The sequence below is a fragment of the Crocodylus porosus genome, unplaced genomic scaffold (genome assembly GCF_001723895.1).
Source record: "Crocodylus porosus isolate Cpor-Errol unplaced genomic scaffold, CroPor_comp1, whole genome shotgun sequence".
Classification (NCBI taxonomy): domain Eukaryota; kingdom Metazoa; phylum Chordata; order Crocodylia; family Crocodylidae; genus Crocodylus; species Crocodylus porosus.
In genome coordinates this window covers 10,204,224-10,232,187 of record NW_017728928.1, presented here as the reverse complement: position 1 = coordinate 10,232,187, position 27,964 = coordinate 10,204,224, and the positions used below count along the sequence as shown (strand labels likewise).

General features: G+C 46.7%; 1 protein-coding gene across 1 annotated transcript in view; it reads left to right on the top strand.

Annotated features, from left to right (window-relative positions):
- Positions 1 to 27,964, top strand: part of CACNA1G (calcium voltage-gated channel subunit alpha1 G) — a 230,784-nt gene that overhangs the window by 42,038 nt on the left and 160,782 nt on the right. Inside the window, exons 9-12 of the mRNA XM_019542480.1 lie at positions 18,233 to 18,384; positions 19,362 to 19,547; positions 20,906 to 21,020; positions 21,966 to 22,121. Of these exons, the coding sequence (XP_019398025.1) occupies positions 18,233 to 18,384; positions 19,362 to 19,547; positions 20,906 to 21,020; positions 21,966 to 22,121 (609 nt within the window). The remainder of the gene's footprint in view (positions 1 to 18,232; positions 18,385 to 19,361; positions 19,548 to 20,905; positions 21,021 to 21,965; positions 22,122 to 27,964) is intronic.

Here is a 27,964-nt window from a genome sequence, read left to right as displayed (position 1 = left end):
GCCTGCCAGCGGAGGTGGTTCAAGCACCTACATTGAACACCTTCAAGAGTAAATTGGATGCTTATCTTGCTGGGATCCTATGACCACAGCTGACTTCCTGCCCTTTGGGCAGGGGCTGGACTCGATGATCTTCCGAGGTCCCTTCCAGCCCTAATGTCTATGAAATCTATGAAAATCCACTAGTGGCTGGGAGAAGTGGGGATTGTAAATCTCTTCCATTGGTTCTTGGCATTGTTAATTGTGCTTAAGCATATAGCCTTCCTCCATGAAACAACCCTGCTTTTCCCCAACCACTTCACATCAGCTCATCCCTCCTGCTTCCGTCAGACCGCGGGGTTCTTGCTGTTGCACTGGAGGGAAGGTTAGGTTAAATCTGGGTGCTTTTAACCACTTGCACCTTCCCAGTTCAGAAGAGTCCTATCCTCAGAGGCCCTTTGGGGCTATGGCTCTTAACTCATATGGGTTTTGTTTTTGGAGTTGTTGGGGTTTGTTTTTTTTTGAGTGCTGCATTTAAAGGGTTCTTAAGCTCACATAACGTTACCCATAACACTGGTGCTGGGCAGCAGCGTGACATTTTCCATCAGGGAAATGACAGCCACATAGCCGAGGATTATAAATGTGACTGTTAAATAGCTTGTTTTTCTACAGAGGCCAAACAAAAAGCAGGTAGAAGTTGTTAGTTCCTGATGGAGAATTATAAAGGTGATTTAAAAGCAGACTCCAAGGGAGTTTAATGATGAAACTGTTCTGTTCACTGCTGAGCCATGGACAGATTTGTCTCGTGAAAGTGCAGTCGGTGTCATGACTCAGGTTTGCGTGGCCCGTGCTTTGCTTCTGAGAACATGCTTCAAATACACTGCTAGAGCTGCAGTATGTCTTTGTTGCTGTTTCCCCTTGATCCTGGCCCTAAGCCAGATCGTGTTCGCTAATGTGTGCGGGGGTTTTTGAATGCCTGCCCTTGGGAGGAAATGCACAAGACCCTTATAAGGGACAATGTCAAACTTCTCCTCTGTGGAGGGTGGAATTCAGCATGGACTTCTTTGAGGAAGGCTTTTATTTCGGTCTGATTTGCTTTGAACTGCCTGGCAGTCCCATTTGTCTGGGCTCATTTGGTGTGCACTGTAAACCAGACCTTTGTTTAGTTGCGTAGTTCTTGGATTTCAGCTGCAGTCTTTGCTGGGTTTTACACAGCAGACTTGAGGCAGGTCTGGTTTGTTCAGATCCTCGCAGTGAGTCCAGCTCCATTGTATACAGAGAGGTTTGCTGCAAAGTTGGGTTCTGGATCCGGACTGTATCCGGGAGCAGGTGTGCCCAGAGGAGGGAGAAAGGTTTTGGGCCAGGCCCATAAATAGTCTTTGTTAATTCCTTAAAGTTCTTTGCAACAATAACAATTGATCTATCGTTTTTCCATACTCAAAAATTGGTAGAAAACTAAGAGCTGACATTTTCTGAAGAGTGCCTTGAGTCTAAAAAGGTTAAGAACCACTGAGATAGAGACTGTGGGGTAGGTGGTTTTGCCAGAAGTGGGGAAAAGGTGACATTTGATAGCACTGTAAAAAGGAAAATTCCAAATGGGATATTATTGTCTCTAGCAATATATTATATGAATTCACAATGTGAGAGCCAGCTGATACGTGCACTTAGTCTGCAGAAGGCAAGGTAACCTTTTCAAGAACTGCTTAAGCCTGTTTTAGTAGCTATAGCTTAATTCCTAGTGCATCAAGCTGCAGGGGCCCTGAGTATGTTACTATACAAATGATGTAAAGTCGTCACCGGTAATGTTACGATCTAATAACCACTGCGGCATGAAAATTTCAACCATCTGTGCCAAGGTTTCTGAGGAAAACTAGGTGGCAAAGTGGATCAAGGGGTCTGTTTATGTCAGCAGTAGAGAGCAGAGAAAATCAAGATCTCCTCAGTCAACGTCATGGAGTGAAACATCTTCAGAGATCTGTGATGATCGATATCTGGGGATTAAGCAGCAGCTTGAGAGAACTTTGTAGCATTGGAGGAACCACCGCAGGGATTGTGTTAAGCCCACATAGATCCCTTTTTCATGACATTTAGGGTTTTCTGCTGTAGTCTGAATGAAGTAAAGGGGTGCCGGGGGGATTGATGCAGCTCAGCTCTGCTCCTGGTGCTGTCTTCAGCATGGGAGGGGAAAGTGATGCGGGGAACACGGAGCTGCTGGCCGATGGATGGGCTGGTACGTCAGTGCTCCCAGGCATGAAAAGATGCTGCTAAGATGATATCCATCTGCCTGGATGCTCACCCTGCTGGAGTCATCTGCCCCCAGCTGACTTCCTACCCTTTGGGCAGGGGGCTGGACCCAGTGATCTCATGAGGTCCCTTCCAGCCCTAACATCTATGAAATCGAAGCTAATTGCAGAACTGCAGGAGAGCAAGGGAGAAGGCTGAGGGATTCAGATGCGTTTCTGGGTGTCTGCCCCAGCCAAGGACTCCAGCAGCAAGACTTTCAGGGTCAGGCCCAGCAGCAGAGTCCAGACCTTAGTCCAGGGGCTTCTCAAAGTTAACTCAGTCTTTTACTCCCACCAGTTTGAGGCAAGTCGAGTAATCCTCTGACCTGGCATTCGGTGGGGCAAAAGGAGATTGCTTGAGTATGTTGGGGCTGCTCCTTGAACAGCCCCAGAAGTCAAAATAAGACCTTTCAGTGTCGGTATAAGTATCTCAGGGTGGTGTCACAATGCTCACGTGCCCATTAGTGGAGGTCCTGCTACAGTCTTGGTATCATTTGAGCTGGGTCACCCCTTGTCTGATTCACATGGATTTTGTCTGTGCCTTATAGTAATTGCCTGGTAACTTGTATGAGTGGTACTGTGTTCTCTCCGGCTGATAGCGACTTGTGTCAGCACCACATATCTTCTCTGCCCCCTGCCAAGCCAAATGGGGTGAATTAAGGAAGTCTTAATTCTGGATTCTCTTACATTAGTGAATTTATGTCAGGGCTTTGCGGTCAGTAGGCTTTTTGGTATAGAAATAAAGGAAGCAGCCTCTTCCACCTCTTCTTGAATTTTATCCAATGATAAAAATGGTGTCCAGGAATTCCCCGTGATCTCTGCACGAGCTATTAGCTCTGTGTCGTGGATTCCTTGTAGTAGGTGGGTTTCCCTTTAAGTTTAGCACATTCCCCTGGAAGCAAAGGATAGTCTGAATATAGCACATCAGTAGCTGGCATAAAGCAGCCCTGAATGCTACTGAAGTCAACAGGGACCCGCTCTTTGATACCAGGCTCACCTTTGTGTCGGTCTCAGCCTGCTTCCTGAGGGCTGTGCGACTCTCATCCATCAGGTCCTAATTCAAGGTCAGGAAAGCACTCAAGCATGTGTGTTAAATCCCACTAAAGTCAATGGGACATGCTTAAATGCTTTTCTGAACTCAGGCCTTTTTTATCAAGGCCCTTCTCAGATAAGTCTCCCATGATACCATTAGGGGTCGCATCCACTGGGCAGGGAAGTCCATTCTTCATCCCTCCACCCTGCTTTGTAGAGAGATTCCCATCCCTGCCTTGGTGTATCTCCTGTTTTTCTATTCAGCTTCATTACACATCTCAGCAGCCCCAGGCCAGCTGTTCTTAGCCAAGTGATCACAGTTTTGGCAGCATTTTACAGCTTTTCCTTCTTCACAGCCTGTTGTCTTTGCCCAGCACAGTGCTTGAATCTGTAATATCAGCTTAATCTTTCAGCAATGCAGCTGCATAGGCTATGCAGATTGTGGGAATATAAAGTGCCCTATAGATTTGTATGGGCTACATTGAATTAGCTTGTCTTTAATCAGAAACTACTCTTATTAAAGGTTTGCTGTTGGAGTTTAATGGAATCAAATCAAAGCTAATGGAAACTATCAAAACTGTTAATCACCACAATGGCTGACTTCAAAACCAGCTCCCTGCTTATTATTAGGGATAATTATTTTTATGGACCAAGACCTGTCAGGGTCAGGCAAGTGTTTAACACATTGGGGTGATCAATAGCCTCATGGAGGAACTGGTGCAGTGTTGTTTGTGGGGGGGTTTCAACTAAGTTAATTCCCAAAGTTTTCTCAGGATACACTACAAAAATATATCATTGCATGGGAGCCTGAGTGCATTGTGAAAGAGAAATGTGGTTTGGCTGGAAGGTTTCCCCCAACTCTAGATAGAAGATCATTTTGAAATCTAAAGAAGGCTTTATGCAACAGGGATGCGTTTGGTAGTCGTGTTGGTCTGAGATGAAAAGAAATGCAAAACTCTGCAACTCTTGGTTCAGAGATGAGACCTTTTATTAGACCAGCTAATAAATTGCCAAAAAATTGTCTTTGTTTTCAAGCTTTCGGTCCCCATAGGTAGCAAATACACATTTTGCACAAAGGAAGCTGAAGGTGGAAATCTGTTCCTTTGGGTCCATGAGAGTGCCTTTGTGTCCTTTTTTGCCATTTCTTAGTTGGTCTAATAAAAGGTATCATCTCATGCAACAGGAAAATTTAAATTTTAAAGTTTTAATCCAAGAGGCTCCGTTTTCTGGACACTCAGCAGATAGTGACTTAGATTTCTTGGCCTGTTGCTGCTGCTAAGGCTTTTTCCTTTTCTGACTGGGAAGCTGAAAGCGTCAATCCTATGCTGTTAATTTGGTTCAGATGCTGAGAAGACCCAGGCATCATCAGCTCACGTCCTGTACAGCTGCTGGTTTCAACTGCCATTAACACCCGTGCGTTATCTCTGCTCAGACAGTGCCGCGCTGAGAACCAGACTCAATGAAACAGGAAAGCGATGCGCGCTCTCAACCCTTACTCCCTGTACCTAAATCCTGGCATGGATGAGAAATCACAGTTAGCAGTGGATAGTCTGGGGCTTTTCCATCTTCTTTTCATTGCCTCTTATTGTCACTTATTGATGTCGCTTCACCGAAGGTGATGTAGCTGCCTGTAATGACGGCGGTGTTTGGGATTTACTTGTAGTTATTCCTTTGGCACTTTCCTCCTCTTACTCCCATGCTTCATCCCATCACCTCTGCTGCCTTCCAGGCTTCTGCATCTGACATTGTTGTCCCCAGCCTGCATCCACCTGTCCCCCGGTCTCAGCCCTTGAGGCGAAAGACAGTGGGACCCTTCAAGAGGCTGTCTCACTGAGAGGTGCTTGATGGAGCCTATCTGTCAATTTATCCTCATTTTTGCTGACGCTAGGAAACCACAGTTTTTTGTCCTGTGGAAGTCGGTTAGCATTAGGGAGTTACCAGCATAAGAGACCCAATTTCAGTAAAGCCGTGCACCAGCAGTACAAAGAAGATGCGAATCTGTTTTTCCCCCCACCCTCCTTGGTATATTCTCAAGTATTCATGGCAAGATAAGTACGAAACTTGGTTTAGATTAACAGGAAATCAAGGGCATTAACTCTCAAGTACTTACAAGGTGTGACCAAGTGGAAATGTAGCTTTTGTTCAGCTTAAGCTCTTCGAAACTTGGGCAGAGGGATGAGCCAGTTCATGTTTTTCTTGCATTTTCCAGGATAATATTCAACTTGAAATCTCCAGCTGAGCGAGATTGAGAGTTCAGGCAAGGATCTCTGCTCTGCTTCCTAAGAGGTGCCGCTTAGACGGCATAGCCTGGGGGGCTGGCTCTCTGCCCTCAGGTTTGCTTCAGGGGTTGAAAGAGATGGTAGATTAGAGCAGACCCCTAACTGGGCTGGCAGTGGGGCTTCTCAGCAAGCAAGGATCCCCATAGCACTCAGTGCTACAAGCACCCCACCACCACCACCACCATCACCCCCTGGGTAAGGGTTCGCAACAAAGGGCAGGATCGGGCTGCTTACCTCCTGCTCCCATGCCAGTCTTCTTTCTCTACCAGAGTGAGGCATCCACACTTATTCCTGCTCCCCACTGATTTTTTAAATCCATTTGCAGCTTTAAGCAGACGGGGTTCATTGTGTAAATCCGATATCTTTCATTAGACCAACTCAAATAGTCGGGAAAATACTTCTTGGCAAGCTTTCGGGCACAAACACCCTTCATCAGACTGAGGGAGCGCCTGCAGGTGGTCTCCTGGATGGAGTGGTAAAGCAGCCGGAAGCCGGTACGTATGCAAGAAAGCCAGTCGGTTAAAATGGAAATGGAGGTGGTCAGTGGGTGAGAGACGGGTAGGGGAGCAGGGGAATGAATGTAGCTGTCGTCAAAGGACGGGTGGCAGGAGGGCAGGTTATGAAGGTAAGCTCGTAAGTAGAAGGGAGAAGACCATGTGGAAGAGGCTAGGGAACGTGCCAATTGGCAGCTCCTTTTGTTTAGGTGGTTTACTTCAGCCCCTGGAGTGGGAACCGGTTTCCTAACGGCTTCAGGAGCCTGTTGATTGTGGCCTCAGCTCCTGAGCCATAGTGCTTGCAGGATCGGTTCACTCTATAGCAAAATCTTAGTTTCCTGAATGTTAATAGGATGCAACTGGGCTTAGCTACCTTCGTTCCTCTTTGTAACTGGCTCCTGATCCCGAACTTCAGGAACATTGCTTTGCCCCTACACCAGGGACACGTGGACACGCAGATAACCATGGCGGGGTGGAGGGGGGAATGAGGGAGGGCGGAGGCGGACTTAACTGTCGATACAGTCCAGACTCTCCTAAAAGTGCCTGCTATCAGCTTGCGCAATGCAATGCCTAGCTTGGTATCAGGAGAAGGATAAAAAGTGAAGGGGCTGAGGCCACTCAAAACCAAAGGTCCCCCTTGCAAGCCTGCTTCTTCCGGAGCAATTTTCCATGGGAGGAACTTTTTGTTTTGAGGCAGTTTTTCACAAGGGTCGGAAAGAAGGAATGCAAGGGTATCAGGTTCTGATTAAGCATAACTCAGGTTAGAGCGGTCAGCCCCAGAACAATAGCGAAAGCTCATTTCCTTTCATGGAGCCTCACAGACAATGAATGTCATTGCTGAAAATAAGTGCGGTTTGAGTTTCTATTTATAAAATAGCAAGACCATCTGTAGCTAAGAGGCGTTATATTTACTGGAGGGAATAGAAAGGTTTCTGAGGATGGCCAGAGCCCTGTCGAGCTTCTGAAGTCTGCCTAAACCCTTTTGCGGATGGGCAGGAGCTCTGCAGAGGCCGAGCCAAAAGCTGCCTAAACCGTTGTGAAGCTGTTTCAGAAGTCTGCAGGCACGCAATGGCTCGGTGGAAATAATTATTTTTATGGACCAGGACCTGTCAGGGTCAGGCATCATCTCGACGGGAGGAGAGGCAAGGGTATTTAGAAGACTTGTCGGGTGATCGGAGGAAATCAACTCATCCAAAAATAAAGCTGGGCATCTTATCATTGCTTGTAGCCTAAGGTGCCTAATTCCTCATTGCTAGCAAAAGCGGGCAAGCACCACGGGTCCAGCTGTGGCTGGGGAAGGTGCTGAGACCGGGGTAGTTACTTCTGGCTACAGTCATGAGGGATGGAGCGGGGGAGACATTCAGAGGTGGTGAATGATTTTTGAAAGCTGTCAAAAGAGAGCTGAGCCCACATCCAGTTTCAGCCAGATACTTGCTTGGCTGGAAACATCAGGAAGGGGAATTGCTTTGCTTCAATTCAATGCCAGGAGTGTCTCTTTGTCTCCGTGTCCTGAGCAGATTGAGTTTGTAGAGCTGCTGATTGAATACCAGTGGCAGAACAAGATGCAGTGTCAGCAAGGAGCGAGTTTCACGAAGGCTTGGTGCACTAGTTTGTCAGGTTAATGCAATGAGTTTAGATGAGAATAGGCCAGGCATTTGCTGTCCTCGCTCCATACAGATCATGTAGTGTTTAGGTAGGACAGAGACTTTAGCATCACTGCACAGCATCAAACTCACTTAAATTGACAGTTGTCAGGTTAAAAGTCCATTTTCTAGCCAGAGAGGGGGTGCAGCAGAGGCAGCTGCAGTGGAGCCTTTGCTCACAGTGTTTTGCCCAGTGCCTACACCCCAAAGCACAAGAGCCAACAGGATTCGGGGCTCAGGCAGGATTTGACACCTCTGCTGAGATGTCAGCAAGGGAAACGACTAGACATGACAGTAGTAGCATCACTTGTGATTAGGATACTTGTCCACCAGGCACACGGTCAACCCTGTGCTCCATCAAGTCGTCATCATCGATCCAGTTATTGCTCAAATTGACTGGAGGCAAAGAAGCTGGGAGCCTAATTAATACCTGGGTAGACATGGGACAAGAAAGAAAAGCTGCTCATCAACAGTCATTTCCACTGGCCAGACCCATGGATGCAGTTTCCATTAGCTGATGGATCTCTTCTTTTACTCCGGGTCCTTTGGTCCTGCATCCTATTTCCAATTTGACTTTGATGCCTATATTTTATCTGCGTCGTCACAGATATTGGAGAGAGCTCTTTAACCGAATAGCATATCTCCCAAAAGCAAAAAGGATGTTCGTATTAATGTCTCTTGTTGCTTGTGTTTTCTTTGGGGGGGGAAAAAAAGGAAATCTGGAAATGATGAGTCAGGAAAATGTTGCTGGTGTTTCCTGGGGACTAGCTGAGGTTGTTCTTTTTTTTTTTTCTGTTGGATCTTTCCTTCCGAATCCTTAGTTGCCATGGTAATGATTTCAAAGAGATTTATTTTCTGCAGTCTTTCTCGTGGCTGAGAACTTTGCATCTTCTTCTGGATCCACAGCAAGCAAACCGTGTGCTTCAGGAGGGACCTCCTGGTAGCTTCTCCCTGCCCATGCTGTGTGCTGTGGCGAGGTTCGGGGGGGGCTCGCTTTATACTGGCAGCAGAACAAACACGGGAGCTTTGGGGCTTTTCTGCCTCTTGTTCAAATGCCTGCGAGGGAGGCGAGGTAGGATTTAGACTTCAGGAATACAGTGGAGACATCGTGATTCCTGTCACTCTCATGTCAATGTTTTGCACTTGCAAAATGAAAGACGAGTAAATGCCCTGGAGAGTTCGCTGATCCCCAGATGTATCTACCGTGGAGTCCCTTGGTGCTTACCCGGGTAGCTTTTTTTTTTAAGTAAGAAAACAGTGAAACAAATGATTTTTGGTGATTCTGTGAAACAAGCCCTTGAGCAGTAAGGTGATGGATGTTAAAGAAAACCTCGAGACGGAAGAGTTTGGCCACCTTCACCTTGCCCTTAGCTGTGACAAACTGGAAATATGAAGTAGCTCTAGGAATTAATTGCATTATGATACAACTTGTGCCGTCTGTCTCTCTCTGAGCCAAGAGTCCATCAAGAGAAGGCAAACCTGGCGTAATTTAGGGCTGAAATAAAATGGTGTTTGTTATAATACCGCCCGAGTGTTAACCAAGTGTCATAATAACCATGCGTCATAATACTGCCCAAGTGCTAACCAAGAACGAAATCCTGTTGTGCTTGGCACTGTACACATCTGGTAGAAGACGGCCCCTGCCCTGAAGAGTTTGCTATCTAAGCGGACAAGGCAGATATAGGATGGGGGGCGGATATAGCACCCAAGCAGGGGGAACAATATGATAGCAACAAATGGCTTCATATTCCTTTTATTGTTTTTTGGAGAGCAGTGTCCCTTGTTGTAAGCTAAAGTGGAAAGAAAATGTAGGTGAGGGGCAGGGAAAAGGGGGTAAGAAGCCTTGTGCAGATGAGGTGATGAGACTGTGGGATGGGAGGGACTGCAGCCAACTGCCATGCAGGAGATGGAAAGACGTATTAATACTTACCTCTTTGCCTCACACGAACAGCCCATGTGTACGTGGGTTTCTATTCTGCAGCCCTGGCTTTCTGTGGTATTTTCCCACTTCTTTTTATCTTCTGCACTGTTCAGTCAGAGGGGCAGGGAACCTAAGCCAGGGGTTCCCAACGTTTGTGTGTGCCAAGGGCACACTTGAATTTAAAAGAAAAAGCAGCAGGCACCAATATGAATATTAAAGTTTACAATTTAGATCAATCTGTTCATCTCTCCCATTACTTAAAATTGCATTAGATCTGCAACTTCAAAATGCAGCTTCCGTTTACTTCGTATTCCTTTGAAGTTTTATCCAGGGCACCCATGAGCACCACGCTGGGAACCGCGGCCCAAAGCCCACCGTCACAGCATGGATAAGCCGCATATGCAAACCATAACATTCAGTCACTTGGTTTTGCCCCCAAAATAAGTTTCTTAGCTCAGCGTTTGGATGAGGTTTAGTTCAGCCCAGGTGGTAGGAGAGAAAGCCATTAAGATGTAGGGTTGGGAGCGACCACGATAGAAAGTCGGGCTGCGCGAAACGGGCCGTATTCAGCATGGATTCAGATTTGGCCCGAATCAGAGGCAGCGATTTGATTCGTTGATTCAGATCACTGTCCCTGATTCAATTCAGCTGAATCCGAATCTGAAGATTTGATGTCGATTCAGAGAACCAGCAATTCGGACATAGACACAGCTTTAAAAGTTTAAGCTACCTACCTTGAGGTAGCAGGCATGGCTCATGATCGCTGCGATCCTGGGGCGCATGGAGCGTCCTACAGGAGCGCAGGGGGCCCTCCACGTGGTCAGTGGCAAACCCAGAAGTGGACTGGAAGTACTTCTGGTCCATTCCCGGGTCTGCTGGGGAGCGTGTCAGGCCCCTGCGCCCCCTCCCCAGCTCAGCAATTAGCCACGGGGGAACCCCGGGTGACCCCTGGACCCAGGAGGCACCAGTCACCAAGCCAGGGTGCCCCCCGCACGCTCCCCAGTGGACCCGAAAGTGGACTGGGAGTGCTTCTGGTCCACCTCTGGGTCTGCTGCTGAGCATGCTGGGGAGCCCCCACCCTCCTGTGGGACGCTCCATGTACCCCAGCATCGCAGCATTCACAAGCTGCCTGGTACCTTGAGGTATAAAGAAAAAACATTTAAAGCTGTGTCTACATCCGAATCTCCAAATCTTTCCGAATCAATTTGGAGGGTTCCAGTTTGATTCAGAGAGATTGAAGGGTCTCCTGATTCAATTCGAATTTGGAGATTCGGCCACCGAATCGGGCCGAATCAAATCGGGGACCAAAGCTTCGCACAGCCCTAATAGAAAGGCACAGTGCTTCATCCTGTGCCAGAGGAATCGACTCACAAATAAGCAGCTGGATGGTGGCCCCACATACCATTCATTCTAGTGGGTCAAGAGTTTGCAGAGCCTCCGGTCGACCTGCCAGCGTCCTCCTAATTCCAAAGGATCGCTGTTGGCAGTGGCTTGGGCAGGTGCAGCTTATCTCTCTGCTAATTGTTTCTTGGAACTGGACCTTTTTTGTTTCCATCTCTCCGCTCCCTTCCACCCTTATCCCAGGCCTTGCATGCCTCCTCTAAGTGTGGTAGAGCATTTCTGTGATCAAAGCCCTCTGGCTGAGCTAGCGTACTGGCTGAGACTAGAAAAACATGTTAAATGTACTGCATTTGTTGTTGCCGTTGAGTCTTTTCCTTTTTGGTCAGCAGCTGCCGCTCTCCAAAAAACATTTCTGAAAAGGTTCTAGCCCTCAAGCATGGCTCTCTCGATTGACCTCCAGATCATTGCTTAAAAGCATGTTTTGTATTGTCAGAGGGTGAGAAAATGCATCCGAACACAAGAACTTTGCAGCCCGGCAGAGAGAGGACCTACTGCTACAGACGCGCGAGGTCAAGATTGACCGAGAGAAGAGTCAGATCCCATCTAATAGCACACACACGTACACAAAAGGAATCCAGCTGGCTCAGGTCACAGGTGTTGATTTATTGGCGAGCCTGGGTCCTGAAACGCAGGACTTCATCAGTTCAAAGCGGTCCAAGAAGAGCTACCTGTGCTTCCATGGGCTGCCTGTGTCATCGCTTTAGGATGCAATTCAGGAGGCATGGAAAGAGTCCTTTGAATTTAAGGGATGTAGGCTGGGGGAACCTGATTTTTAAAGCACAGCAAAGAAGCTCTGGAGGCACCTTCCTAGCTCCGGGCTCTTGCGGTTAAGTCAGAAGGTCTTCCTCCGCCTACGGCTCCTGGTGGATGGTACGTTTGGACGTTTCATTGTTGTTCGTATTACAGCGGTATCTCTGGTGCCCCGTTGTGAGAGGCACTGCATGGACCCACAGCAAGAGACAGTCCCTGCCACAGAAAACTTAAAGTCTAAATAGACAAAAAAGGACTTTGTTATAGATAAAAGAACTCAGATACAAAGAGAGGGAGGGAGCAGGTGGGGGAGAGGCTTGCCCATATAACCCAGGAAGATTATAGCCTGGACCTGAATGTGTCGGTGTTACAAGCCGTTGTCCACTCCTGTGCTCACCTGCCTATTCTTGCTTCCTTGCTCCAGCTCAGGCAGCTCCTGCAACAGTAGCGCAGCACCACTGATCCACTGTCTCGCATACACCTACCCTCTGCCATACTCAGCGCTGTACCTGGACTCCTGGCAGCTCCGGGAGACTTTAGTATCAAGCCCCCTGGGCTTGATAGCTGTGTCTGCATCTGAATCTCTGAATCTTTCCAAATCTTTCCAGATCAGTTCAGAGGGTTCCGATTTGGCCGTAGATACAGACTTTTTAGTGTCCGGCCCTGGGCAGCTGCCCGGTTCGCCCATGCCTGGGCCATACTTTGCAAGACCACTCTGCCCTCTCTCCGGTAGGTCTCACTTTGGACTGGCAGTAACCAGTCAGACCCCGAGCGGGTGTCTCACACGGAAAGAAGACTTCTTTGAACCAGACGGATGCTCTGAACGACTCGGTCTAAGCCCGGGAAATCCTGGCTTTGGATTTTTGACAGCGACAGCTCCAGCTTCTTCGTGTTTCTCCAGATGCCCTTGTTAGTTTGCTCTGCTGTGATTCACACCAACACGCACTGTTGGAAATCAATAAGCAGAGCTCGAGCCGTATCCCCTGCAAATGTCCTCACCGCCACACTTGATCCTGACAACCAGGTAAGTGCTCATGGGCGCTCCTGGAGCTTTTCCTCTCCAGGAAGCTTGAAAACCTACAGCGTTTGAAACGCCGCGCTGCCCATTCACATTGGACCTGGAGCCAGAGCTTGTCAACGTACTGCTGGGTCTGTCACCAAATGGACGGCATTACAAACAGCCACCCAGTTAACAGGAAATGATTTATCCAGGGCAACACGGGCGCAGGTCCAGCAGGGAAACAGCTTAGTATTTTCCAAAGGCTCCTCTAAGACCAGGTCTGTAGCGTTACATCTTCTTCCATCTGAATCATGTTGAGGTCCTTTTTGCTTTTTCTACTACTTGTTTTAATCAAAAGGAGTTTTCCTCTTAATTAGTCACTGTTGCCACTGATGAGAGAATTAGCAGAATCTTATGTTAATGGAGAATTTTAATCTATGACAGATGTACTAGCATCAAATTGGTGGGCAGGAAGCGTTATGCTGCCAGTGAGCCTCGTGTTTTGCATCAAGAGCTACGTTTCATTTGTAATAAACCATATAAATATTGTACTTTCCAAATCCTCACCAAATTCCGTTTCCGAGCGTGCCCTCTCCGAGTATGCGAAACAAACTCCCTTGTTTATGACAGTGCGTGGGAAAAAACAGCTTGATTTTTGGAGGCATGATTTTCTTTCACACTTGGCAACGTACCCAAGGGACCGGGGCTTTGTCAGGCATCTTTGATTCTCCCACGTCTGTGATGACTAGAGCTGGTGGAGATTTTTTTTTTCTTTTTTTTTGTGTTTCAGGGACCTCTTTTATTTATTTATTTTTTTTCCTTTTGTCAGAAAGCACTGATTTGTCAGAAAAAACAGAGATATTCTTGAGACAGGATCACATTCGGGGCACTTTCCGGTTTGACAAATTCTCGAAAACCTCTTTTGATATTGTTGAAATAGCCCATCCCAACTTTTTGCTGAGCAAAAATGTCAGCCTTGTGGTTCAAAGTGACCTTTTGTCTTGAAACTGAAGTTCATTTACAATAAAAGAAGAACAAAAGAGACGAGAGATCGCCATGCAAAGCACGAGAAGGCACTCTGACACACCTGCAAGTGCGTTTCGGTGCTGTACAGACCTGAAGGAATGAGGCAGAATAGTTTGCCCCAGGGCAGAGACTAATTCAGTGGCAAAGATCAACAGAAAAGTTGGGATGCTCTGCCTGAGTCTCTAGAGGATGCTGTAGTGTGATGGCAGGTAATTGTGAGCAGCCACTCTTGGCTGGCACACCAGGGGACTCCAGGAGTGTCTGCAGCAAGAATTAATGAATCGGGCTCTGTAGCCAGGAGCGGTTACAGGCCCGCATCCTCCGTAGGGTGGGCAGAAAGGGGAATGCATCTCACGCATTTGTGAATCAGTGGGTTACAACCATGGCACCCGACTCCCCAGCAATGCCAGGTGAGGTGACCCTCCCCTAACACTGCACCTGTGCCGTGAACAGAGAAAAAAGGTTTTCGCTTCCCCCAGGATGCAGAGCCCATTCTGTTCATTAACTGTGTTGGCCGGAGGGGTTTCAGAGGAAGCGAAATTAGGATGGATTTTATTTTTCCTGAGGCGCTGTTTGATGAGAGCGAGGGATAAACCCTCTGCTGTAGCGCAGATGCCAGTGTGATGGATGCTGAGCTCAGAGCAGCCCCCTGCGTGGCCCAGCCGGTGGAGTCCCTCCACCGCGAGGTCTGCCGGTGCCTGTGGTTAGAGCAGCCGCGAAGCCGTCTAATGAGCAGTGCAGGTGACATCTCTCCTCTTTGCAATGCAAGCAGCAGGTTATTCTCAAATCTTCTCTTACCGTGTCTTTCTTGCTAGGTAAACAGTGTGAGCCACCCAGACTCCCCACCGCACCAGCCCATCTCCTTGGCACTGAAATCACTTTTCCTGCAGCTTGAACCCCAGCCAAAGCAGTGACACCAATTAAAGACTTTGGTTATCTCAGGATGTTGGGTTTTTTCCCCCCTGAGATGATTTACAACAGCATCTGTCAGGTGAAGCCCTTCTAGCTGAGGGTGATGATCATTAGCAATGCTTTCTGGCCCTTCTGGCAGCGAGTGAGGAGACGGGCTGATTCCCACTGACAGGTCCCTGAACTTATTTCTCTTTTTACCAGGGTTAGAGTTTTTCCAGGGACCTGAAAATAAAGAACCGGTGTCCAGGGCATGTGGGAGTACACACAGCCTGAAGCAGGTGCCTTTAATGGCGTGTTTTATGCATTTCTTTAGTGCACGGTGTGCTTTCACTACAGGGATGGCCAGAGACTGGGAATAAAAAAAGCCATCTGGAGGGAAGGAACCCAAATCCCAAAACATCCCCGTGAGAGCTGGAGCCCAGTGCCCCGAAGCTCCTTTGCAAATCCATTGATTCAGACTCTGCCGTTGCTGACTCCTTGCCCGACTTGGGGCAAGTCATGTAACCTCTGTTTGCCTGCCCCGTATCTAGTGCTGGTGCCCATGCCCAAGGGCTTTGTTAAATGTACTGAGACCTTCAACTGGAAGGTGCTAGAGGAATGCAAAGTGTTATCAATCAATCATTTTATTAGCCTCAAATCACCTCCTCTCCTGGCTGCCTTTTTTTTAAAGTCATCTTCCTGCATCTTCTAGGAACGGATAAGGGCGAGCGGTGCCCTGTTCGAGCTCGCGCTTCAAGGCCGTTCACTGCCTTCTAACTGCAGGGCCATCGTGGCCCCTTAGTTATATGCCAGCAGTCCCATTTCACAGCTGTCCTGTAGTTGTTTCTTGAGCTGAGCGGGTTGCACGGGTGTCAGTGAAGGTGCAATTTGGCGGCTCGGTTGCAAATTACCGGTGATGATGGATGAGAAGGAAGGATTCCAAAACCGCATTTCTTTCCTTGATAATATAACCCCTGTAATGATCGCAACCGCAGAGGCTGCTTCTCTTCTGTCGCAGTTATGTGCGAGGTGGCATTTTCACGACTAAAGTAGACTTCGAGCATTTGCAGTTGTCCTGAGGTGAAACTTGACGTGCAAGGTCACACCTTATTTATTACGTTGCGTGCGTGTGTTGCAGGCTGTATAGCATTTTCTACCAAAAGTGTGCATAATATCATGAGCTAAAGCATTTTTTAAAATTTTAACTTGAGATCAGCTAGGGAAGTCATTTGGACTATATGTCAAGTGTTTGTCAAACTCTAGCTCAGGGATCTATTCACTGATGAGAGTGACAGGCATGAATCTCTGCACATCGCGCCAAGAGCTGATCCAACCCTTTGTTTTCTTTCCCTCTGGTTTCTCGTCAGGAGGTTCAAATATTTGACCTTCCCCTCCTCCTGCTGTCGAAACATAAGCATTTTCTGAGAGCTGACCTCATTTGTGGACTAAGTTCCTTTTTATGCCTTGAACAAAAATAAAAGTCCTTTGAAATGGCTACGGTATTTTAAGTGCCCGAACAGTATCTCGTATGTACATACGGTAGTTTTTTTCCTACTTTTTTTGTGATACTGCCATTTCTCTCATCCCTTGATAAGGACTTAGCTTTGTCACAACAAACTCCCACCAGCGTCAGTGCAAGTCTGTAGAGACTACAGCGCAAAGTCAAGATGATTGCAAAATGATTTGGGCCCAAGTCTTTGGAGAAAATGTTACTCCAAATGTTACCAAGAGGGAGTAAGGCAACGTGAACTGGAAGGGGAGATGCAGCGAGCACATTGGGAGACTTCGGCAATAAGAGCCAATGAAAGAGAATTAAATGCACAAATGTTTTTGTCTGTGTATTCATCTGCCTGCATATTTATAACCCCTTCAGTCAGATGGTACTTGGATGCTTTGAAATACAAGCAAACACAAGTGACCACATAGTGAGCTAAGGCTACAAGTGATGTCCTTCAGCCACCCCTGCTGTGCCCTGTTGTGAGGTTTCAGAAGAGCGGGGATCCTTTTACACAGAGTGCATGCAATAGGCAAACTAGGTTACAGATTCAGCTACTGCCTCATTTGAGGATCCTCCTCTTCTCATTTGGTTTGTTTGTGAGCTGTAGATTCATAGATGTTCAGGCTGGAAGGGACCTCAGAAGATCAAGTCCAGCCTCCTGCCCAAAGGGCAGGAAGTCAGCTGGGGTCACAGGATCCCAGCAAGATAAGCATCCAATTTGCTTTTGAAGGTGTTCAATGTAGGTGCTTGAACCACCTCCGATGGCAGCCTGTTCCAGACCTTGGGGGCTCGGACAGTAATTCTTAATTGGTGTCCGTAATTAATACTACCTGCAGTGTCATCCAGATGCTGACTTTTCTTTGTTAACATACAGCGTGCAGACTTGTGACTTGGGGCCAGTAACAGTATTTTGCAACAATATTTAGGTACCTAAAGATGGAGATGGGCACACAGGATTTTAAAGTGCCCAAGCGAATTAGGTGCCTGACTCCTAGTGGCAATCCATGAGAGTTAAGTGCCTAGTCTGTTTAGGATCTTTCATAAATCCCATTATGTGCCTATATGCACCTGTAGGTGCCAATAACATTTATAAATTTGGTCTTCAAACCTTTGTTCAACAGATCACTGGCTCTTGATTTCAGTGAAACTGAAGCATGTGTCCATAGTTATTAAATACTGTGCCTGACTACCGGGCTAATTGGAGCTTGGATCAGGAGGGGAAGTCAGAGTTCCCAGATTCTGTTTCTAGATTTGCCGTTGACTAATGGTTTGGTCTTAAAGAAGTCACTTAACTTTTTTGTGCCTCCGTTTACCTTCTGTGGTGTGTTTATAACATGCGTATGCCTAGCTCAAGTGAAAAGTCTGGGGCTTTGGTACTGCTTGTAAAACGTGTTGGGGTCCTTGGGTGAAACGTGCTGGAAATGCACACAGGATTATATACAAAGCATAAGTTAATACTTAAGATGTTCAAGTCAAGTGATTTTGGGTTCCCAACCTGAGACACCGAAGAGGGGCTAATTTCCACAGGAGTTTCTAAAAATTGGGTTCCTTTAACCATCTCAGCTTCAGCACGCAAATCACTAATCACTTTTGAAGTCTTGGTGTTAGTTTTATATAAGAGCAAGATACCTCGAAAATAAAGAAAGCAGACCCAGAATTGATGCGTGTGCAAGAGAGCAGTCTGACATTCCCTTCCGTATAGGATAATTGGTGTGTGGGTTATGGAAATGCTCAGTCTCGCTATTGGACAGTGTTACAAATGTCTCCTCCTGCGACGGTACTGATGCTGTAATTAATGTCAATGTCAAGGGTGGATTTACTGGGTAATTTATCATGGGTACTTTATCTTGCACTGCCCTGTTGGTGTTTTCCTTTACACGAGCCTACTCATCTAGACCCAGGGGTGTAAGTGATGCTGCTACACTGACATTTATATGCTCTCATAATTCAGACCTGGTTTAAACTCGCAAAGCCCTTGAGAACAGACCCGTATTGTTTAACTCCTTATTTTTTTCCTCTCTTTTCATTCTTGGCACCAGCCTGAGGAGCTCACCAATGCCCTGGAGATCAGCAATATAGTCTTCACAAGTCTCTTTGCCCTGGAGATGCTCCTGAAGGTCCTTGTGTACGGTCCTTTTGGCTACATCAAAAATCCATACAACATCTTTGATGGGATCATTGTAGTGATCAGGTACAAGCAGGGCGTTTTCCCTACACGGGTTTCCCCTCCCTGAGCTGATGAAGTCAAGCACAGGATAATGTGCTCCTGTGTTAGGCTTTGCACCCTGCAGAGTCCTTTCATCTATCAGTTTTCCGCTGTCCTGAAAAAACTCTCTACAGCAATCCACCTCATCTCTGTCTTGCTTTCAACCTCTGAAGTTTTCCACGTGTCCTGCCATACCTGTTTGTGATACCTTGTCGTATTCATAGCATGCAGCTTTTCTGTTTCCTCCTAGTAATGCCCACCTCCAAGTTTCTTTTTCTTTCTCCCCACCCTGGAGTACACCCATTCCATCCCTCTCACTTGTATGCCTCATCAAGGCCGTATTTGAATTTTGGGGGCATTATTCTTAGCTTCTTGCCTAACAGGCCATCACTGGTTCTCTCTATGGTGTTCAATAGCTCCCTATAACATAATGAATACCTGTCTATTATATTTTTCGTATTCACACATAGATAGATGGATGCACATACACGGACACGCAGGCATGTATTCAGAGGCTTCTTTGTGTGCGTTTCAGAGAGGCCCAAACTAAAGCCCCAGATCCAAACACCCCCAATCATTGGGAAGTTTTGGCTTGAACTCTTCAGCTAACAAAGCTCTAGTTAAGCATCCAGCTGGTTCGCTGTGCCCGTTCCCCCGCCGGTCGCACGTGAACACTGGAATTGTACCTACAGATGCAGCCAGTGATTCGTGGGCATGTTTTTAATGTGCTTTTGTCACGCCGCTGCAGATCTGGCTCTGTTTCCGCTGTCGGATGGCACTTGCAGTACGGCCATCCCTGACGGACTCTCCGCTGCCCACCCCTCTTTTTCCCTGAACACCACCAGGTTTAAGAGTGGATTTTTCTTGTCCCTGCTCTCTCTCTTTGATGCCTACACGCAGTTATGTTCAGCGTTGCTTTCCCGGGGCTGAGGTCTATTCAGTAAATCTCTTGTCTTCCTTAGTGTCTGGGAGATCGTGGGCCAGCAAGGCGGGGGCCTGTCGGTTCTACGGACTTTCCGTCTCATGCGAGTCCTAAAACTGGTCCGGTTCATGCCTGCCCTCCAGCGCCAGCTCGTGGTCCTCATGAAGACCATGGACAACGTGGCCACCTTCTGCATGCTACTGATGCTTTTCATCTTCATCTTTAGGTGAGTGTGTGGCAAGGACTTGGGTGTCATGCGCTGCTGATGTTCTGTGCTTTAAGGTGAAAACCAGCGAGTGGATGAGACCAAGGCAGTTCTGTAGGTTGTGTGAGTGTTTTCGGAAGTAAATAACCCTGGCTGTCCTCCCTTGAATGGGAATGCTTTATTTAGTAGCAGGTGAGAGGAGCCCGGAAGCCCGCAGTGAAGTGAATCGTTGCTTATATGGGCATTCCTGGACCAGCACCTGGTACTGGGCTTGCTGCCCTGGCTGAATCTTTCAGTTCTTGCCAAATAAGACATCTGCGTTAGCGATGGACTTTTCCAGGGGGGTCCCTTCTGCTGGCCGATTCCTGTCCTGACATAATCCCGATGAAGCGGGTTGATGGCATTGCAGTACTGCTCTGGTTGAGAGGCCAAGCAGGCCGTGTTGGCTAAATACCCTCCTTGGACAAAGGGCAGGCAGAATAAACCCAGCTAAGTCGGTCTCTCAAACTTGGCTCTTTTATCCCCCTTGCTTTTTGCCCTTCCATCTTCAGCCAGCCTATTCCCCCTGTGCTGAAGGTTTTAGAGCAGGTATGTTCATAAATAACCCTCAGCCAGAGCCCAAGATCTGGGCAGCTCTGTATTTTGGGGATATTGGAACAGCAAACTGAGGTTGAAAAAAGGTCCCTGTCTTTATGATGGACCAGACCTGTTGGTGTTCACGAAATTCAAATCCTAATGAGCTTCTCTCTCCTGGACCTGGGGGTAGGTCTGGGTTTCTCCACGAGGTGCACAGATGTTGGGAAGGTTGACAAACGGCAGCTTAAAAGCTTTCTCTCCTCTTTCCTGATGGAAAGCTTCCCTCTAAATGACCAGTTGCTAGGGAGATGCAGGGCCGAGCTGTGCAAAGCATTGGTTTTTCACTTCATTGGGTGAACTGGAAAATTAAAAAAGAAACAAAAAAAAAGTTGGATTGGCCAAAAATGATTTTTTTTGGCTTTCACAGCAAAATTGTTTTAGTTCAATTAAAGTCCTTTGTTTTGAGTTTTCTACCCCCTTTCATTTAAAATTAGGTTTTGGTAAACTGTGAATAAAAAGTTATCTTTTTCAAACAAGAAGTCAAAACATTTTTGTTTGGAAAATGTTGAAATAGTGTTTTGACTTTTCCAATTAGTCCTTTTTTTTTGCCTGAAACTATTTGCAGAATTTCCTTCAAATTTTTATAAATAGTTTCAGTTGACTCAAAATTAGGGGTTTTTTGGTGAATAAATTATCTATGTAAAGTCTCTCTCCTATAGCTCTAATCCTGGTGCACAGACAGTCCTATGATATGATATTTCCTTAACATCCTCTTTATTCCAGTCTTGGCTTTTTGTGTTCAGTATTCTAGGGATGCATCTCTTTGGCTGTAAGTTTGCTTCTGAGAGAGACGGGGACACCCTTCCTGATCGGAAAAACTTTGACTCCTTGCTCTGGGCCATCGTCACTGTTTTCCAGGTACACCAGCAAAACCTCTTGAACAAACATATGCTTTGGGACTGCAAGAAAGAGGGACAGTCCATGTCCATTTTCCAGAACACTTTATACAAGTCAGAAGACTAATTGCCATGGGGGAGAAAAATTGGAAGCAGCAGGGGAGGATGAAGGGTTTCAGACAATATTTGGAAAAAAATGGAGAGCTAAAAAAAATAGAGCTAGCAGCAATGTCAGCTGCGGAGAAGGAGGCTCTTGTATAACTGATGGCGATGTTTTGAGAGAGAGCAGAGAGGTAAAGTGCTGGATGAGCAGGAACGTGAGCTGAGAACTAGTCTGTGATCAAGGCTGCAACAAGTCCCTTGAGCAAGAAAGATGTTGTGGAGTCATATCTCTCCAGTGTTTTACAGCAATCATTTATACACGTGGCAAATGGGAATTATATATTTTCAGTCTCTGCTGGATTTAGCTGTCCTCGCAGGTAGAAGGAAATGCCGTACTTCACAGTCACTTACAGGTTTCTCTTGCCCGTGATACTAATCGGTGCTAGGGCCGCTTGTTGCCCATAGTCCAAAGCGTGGTTTAGTGATGAGTAGGGGCACGAGAGTCGGGACTCGCAGGTGTTTTCTCTGTCTCTGCTATGAGCTAATGGATAATGAGGGGCAAGTCTGATCTGAAATTCATTGACGGTACTTCTCTTGAGGGCCAAGCGCAATGTCCTCATTTACCGGAGCACTGTCAGCACTATACCAGGGTACAGTGGTATAGTTGGGCTGGACTGCCATTTGCCAGTTTAAGGCTGGAGACGCTATTCTGTCTGCCCAGAGCATACGTAACGCTGCGTGTCCTAGACCGCCCCGCTAACAGCGCATGTCAACAGGGACACGTCTCCTAGTGCTTGCGCTGCTGTCTTTGATGCCTCTGTCCTCTCTGATGTCTCCCAGTGCTCACGCTGCTCTTTCTCCCCAGATCCTGACGCAGGAAGACTGGAACAAGGTTCTCTACAACGGCATGGCTTCCACCTCTTCCTGGGCTGCTCTCTACTTCATCGCCCTCATGACATTTGGGAATTATGTTCTCTTTAACCTCCTGGTGGCCATCCTGGTGGAGGGTTTCCAGACTGAGGTAATGCTTCAAAATATGCCCCTCTTTACCTATTTGTTTCCAGAGTGACCGTGATGCCAACACCAACATCCCTCTGCAATTTGATAAATTAAGGAAACTAATAGATTGGAGAATCCTGTAAAGAAAAATGGGGAGAGAATACTAGCTCTTCTTTCCCCCTCTTTCACAGCTAGGACCGAGTGTAATAAACCAAGCTGTTTAGCTGATCTTAAATGAAAAGGATTCTTAGCATTAATGCAACTGCAAGAATTCAGCTGTGAGTCCGTCAGTGCTGATGGAATAAATGCTATGACAATGTCTTTGAAAGTGGCTTCGCTGTGTGCAGGAGCCAGATTAAAAGCCACCCGTATAAAGTTCTGCAGGCTGGTTAGGGATTAGTGGCATCATTATCTTTTTGATGGCCTGCACTCGTGGATCTTGTCTTCCTTCCAGTATAGCAACACTTCTGCACATTTTTAACTCCATTCTTTCTTATCTCTATCAACTGACTCCCAGGGGTAGGAGCGTCTATTCAATCTCCTCTACCTCCCTAAGCACCGGTGGGAATACAGCGCAGGTGTCTTAGATTTGAATTGAACTTGACCTCGTGTCTTTCTAACTATCCAGTTTAGATTGGATGAACATATAATGGACTCCCTGAAACTAGCAACCAACTTGCGCTGCCTGTGACCTAATTCTTGACAGGCAAAAAAAAAAAAAGGAGCAAAAAGCAACAAAATGTCAGGAAGAAAGGAAACGGCAGGGGAAGAAGGATCTTTGCATTCTGCAGAGGGGTTTGGCCAGCATGCATAAGCCAGCATTATTCATCAGGATCTAGTAGGGCAGGTTATAATTTAAAGTAATGTCTCCATTGATTGATAGGCGTGATAAGGGGAAAATAAACATTAAGGTTTGTCACCTCCCAATGCCATAATACTCCATCACGCTATAAATAACTCTGTATAGAACCTATTTGTTTTTTATTTTCAAGTGCAGTTTAAGGAGAGAATTTATTGAGTTGTTCTGGAAGAAGGCAGTAGGTATTTGTATTATTTCTCCCTGGGTTGGTGTTTTATTTTTAATTGCCTGGTGTTATAGCTGCTCCTCTCTGAATTGTCTCTTCTGTCATGGAAAATGAAGCAGAGGTCATTGTCAGCTGCTTCTCAAGAACAGAAAGTTTTCTTGTAGGATCTGACTTAGGCTTTACCCAAGTACCTGTCAGGGCAGGTCAAAAGCAGCAGGCCTCCCAGTGGAAGAATGGCTGATGTAAAACTGAACCTTGCACTAGTTTGTCTAGGGCAGCGGTACCCAAACTCTGACAGATTGCACACCACCAGCTTAAAACAATACAACCTCAAGTACCGCCAGCAATTTTTTGTCATATAAAGTCATTATGCTAAATCTGTTAACGTGTACCACTGACAGGTGGTCTACATACCACTGGTGATACACGTACCACAGATTAGGAACCGCTGGTCTAGGGCATTGGTTCAAGCGAAGTCCCTTGGCTGAAAGATCACCTGCTGCAGCTCTCCATCGGGGAATATGGCATGGCTTTTTAAAACAAGTAGTTTCTTCTCACTGGCTGCGTAAGGGCATTTCAGTGGCAGTGCATGGCTACTTGGAATTGGTTAAGCTCTAAAACTGAAACAAGACGGTGGAATACCGATCTTCAGTTATGCAGTGTGACTGCAGCTTATGCAGGTAAATCCAAGTGCTTTGAACTAGCTAGATCAGGTACTGCTGGCAGCATCACTGCAACAGCACAGAGTGCCACACAGGTAAATCACCTGAGCATTTTCCCAGCTTTCTGGTCACCGTTTGCAGTCACACTTTGACTGCAATACAGTATAGGCAAATCCTTTAGCCACCAGTTTAAATCTGGACTGGCTCCATTAATGTCAGGAGGGTTCCTTTTAACTTTGGTCCCATCCCAGGGAAGCGCTAACAAAAACACCTAATGTGAAGTTAGGGTAAAGTTATATGTTATGCTTAGGCCATACTAAGGGCACTTAAAATGTGAATGACTGCACATTAAAGCTCGTTTACTCACGCTAAGTGTCCTCTGAGTTTCTCGAAGTTTTATGCCACTTCAGATGAGCGTTAACTTTGGGCCGTGCAACCTGGCGCATGTTAGAGTAACTTCAGTCTGCTCCACAGAGATAAAACAAGCAATTTAAGTCCTCCAGCATCCCCGGATGCACTGCTCCCAGTCCCCCCTCCACCTGGAGCAGAGATAGAGCCTAGGGCACTAACACACATGCAGAGAGCCTGCACCAATGCACTGGAAATCCAGTGTGTCAGAGCATACTCAATCGAGTAACTTGACGTGCTCTGGGAGCCTCGCGCATCACGTGCATCGGCAGTTCAGTGCATCGCCACACTGAGCAAATGGTGGCAGTGCTCTTAGAAATAAAACACATTGAATGTACTTTAGTTCAAAGCACCCCGCCACCACTTTCTCAGCATGGGGACTCACTGCGCTGCTGATACATGTGACACACGGGTGCTTTTAATTAGCACAGCTTGTTAATTAAAAGCATCCAGCGCTGCGTCGGAAATGCATATAAAAATGCCCTAGGTGTCCTGGCTTCAAGCCATGCCCCTGCTCGCTAGCCAACTAGTGGCAAGTCAGAGTTGTGTAGGCAAGAGAATTAGTAACCCTTAGCATGTGACCACTCGCAGCACGTGCTAACGTTAATACCGCTTAACATTGCACAGATGCAGTGTGGTTTAAGTGGAACATGCGACTTCACTGGGAATCGCTTTTCAGCACATATTGATTATTAAGCATGGTTTAGCTGAGGCCGGGATCTGGCCTACCGTGTTAGCTCCAAAATCCTCTCTCTGTTACACTGATGTAATTCCAAAAAAACTGCGCTGGTTTAGACAAAGTTACTCCCAACCTCCCAAAGCATGGCTGATTACAGTGTGGTCTTTTGTGTCCGAGTTCATAGCATCATCTCAATAGTTTGCTTTTTTTTCTTCCCCCAGCTACCTCTGAGATGCTCTCAGTAGTCTCCTAGTAAACATGGTAAACAAATGTCTCCATTCAATTCCAATTTTTCTGAAGCTGGCAGACCGAGTAAATGTTTGTTGGATTCAGGGAGTCAGATCCTCAGCGGGATGTATTGGTGTTACTCCATTGACTTGGGTAGCGTTTCAGCTGCACGCACCGGGCGAGGATCTGGCCTTGCCGCTCTGTTTGTTCAGCTTTGCAGCGGAGTGGTTTTTAATCATACCTGTTTCCATTTCTTGTTCACATAGGCACAAAAGGCCATTGCCCAAGTGAAATTAGATGAGACATTATCTCCCTTTGTAGGCTTTTCTCTCAGGTGTTTCTTTCTTACGTCCCTGACCCTTATTCTTGGGTTCAGCTTTTTATTTTTATTCTCCTTCTGATTTCTTCACTGAGACCCACTTAATGCTGCCGCCTTTATCTCCCTGGTCCTTGAGTGCCTTTCCTCAATCTGCAAACACCTCGTTAATTTTAGTGCATGGCTGTGCAGGCCCTTGGGTTGCTAGGCACCGGATGTACACACGCAGTTAAGAAACAAAAAGGACCTGTTCCAAAGTTTAAGCACGGATTTGCTGTCATTTTGGAGGTGGGGATTTAAAAAAACATTTTTTGGGGGGGGCGTAACCTGGCTATTGCATGCAAATGGTGCACCGGGGCGAGGCGGGAATTTATGCCACGTGGATTTTTTTAACGTGGGTTCCTTGGACGCAGACTTTGTGCACGAAGCCACGGCAGCTGTAAGGCGAGGGAGATGAGCTCTGTGACTTGGGCTGATAGAGCTGCTCAGATGATATTACTGACTGAACTATCAGGTCTCTGCCCTGGGGATTTATCACTGAAACAAACAATGGCTCCTGGTAAGGGAGCTTTTTGCCAGACATAAAGCTCTGCTCCTGAGGGATTTCATGATAATATTATCTCTGAAGCATATTCTTCCATTGGTAATCCTCTCAATTCCATGTTCCCCTTGGATTCTGTTCTTGTCTCCGGCAATCCCCAGTTGCTAGTTTGTCTCATCTCCCTTCCCTGTGCTGGTAAGTCTTTAGCTCCATGTCTCGCACCGCAGGGCAATCTAGGTGCAACGGTGAAGGGGCTTTGCGTGTATTCCTTGAGCACCTGCGTGACTGATGCAGTAACAACAGCACAACCCCCCTTGGGGGTGTAGTATCAAGCCCTGGTGAAGGAGTCTGAGAAAACAACTTCCCTTGGGATTCAACCAGAGGGAAGCAATCTATTTTTGGCCATCAGTAACTGAGATTTTGGATCATATTTTTGTCACGTCCCCTTTACTTTGCACGCTCTGATCAGCTTGATTGGGATTAACCTTATGAAAGATAATTGCGTACGTGTTTTATCCCTTGCGGGCTCCTCCGTGGGTCTTTTTTTTACTACAATCAAATTGAATAATAATTTAACTTAAGCATCTTAGGTATTCTTAGCAAGACACTGCTGTCCTGCGTCGATCCAAATTTTAGCCTTCCGTTCAGGAAGACTGATCCTGGCTCCTGAGTACAGCAATGGGGGACAAAGAAAATCCAATACCCAATTGCCCAGAATCCTGCACCTAGCTACCGCTGTGGTAGGGGACAGAGCACCACATTTTGATGCAGTACATCAAAAATGACGTGTAAAGCCCCTTACTGACTCTGTAGCATGCAGCTGTTCCCAAAGCTATGTGTGTTCATCCTATGGTACTAAGGAGTAAAAATAAGTCCACTCTCTTTGGCTATGGAGGGGGAAACACAAAAAGATGCGTAAAAAAAAAAAAAAACCCAAAAAAAACAACCACAAAGTTCACCAAGGGGTTGGAAAGTGTTGCTTTGAAGAGCCCTGGACTTGAACGATACTCAAAACTGCCCATGGGCTCCAAAGGAGAGTTGTAACTCAGGAAAGTTGGGTTGGGCCCCATCACAACAAGAGGACTTCCAAATAATGCAAGTCTTACAGTGGTTTCCCTTGAACTAGATATTTAATTTGGCTTTAATGATGGGTATTGTGCGTTAATCACCCATTAATTAAAAGCACGTATTCCTACTTAATGATGGCATAATAAAAGCAGACTTCATTATTCAGCTGCAAAAAAAAAAACCCCAGATTGGACGCGGTTTTAATAATCAGACAGTATGTCATTAGCGCAAATCGCTATCACATTGCAGTGAAATCAAATCCGTTTGAAACACTTAAATTGAAGGTAAGGGTGATCTGTGCCAAGGACTGTGTTGCATCGCAGACCTTTCATCCTTGCCTTGCGCTGAACAAAGACAGCCATGTCCGATGAGTCCAGTACGTTGCGACCTCTTCCACTATTTAATCCTGACATGAAATTGCAGCTAATGGGCACACACTGCCCTTCTTTACCCCTTTTCCTTTCTCTTTGCTTTCATCTCTCTCTCTCTCTTTTTTTTTTCCCCCCATCCACTCTCAATTTTGATGTTGAAACTGTACAAATTGAACACCCCCCCTTCCCTCCCCCATTTTTACTTCAGGAAATCACCAAGCGAGAAGAAGTGAGTGGGCAGTTAAGCTGTATTCAGCTGCCTGTCGACTCGTCGGTGGTACGTAAGAGCTCAGCATGAACACCCCCCCAACGCCGTCTGGTCGTTGTCTCTTTCTGTGGTGCCTGGTCACACACCATGATGCTGTTCCCATTGTAGTAGCCGTCATTACTTTTTGTCGTCGTCGTTGTTGTTGTCAAGTTAGCCTTGATTTTAAGTCCCTTCCTTCTTTGTGGAGTCAGACGAGTTAATGCAGAGACCCTGTCATCCAAAACCTGCCCAACTTCCCTGCCTACGTCGGCTCTTTTGCTTTGACCCTCCCCGTGAAGGAGAGCTTGCAAATGGCTCTT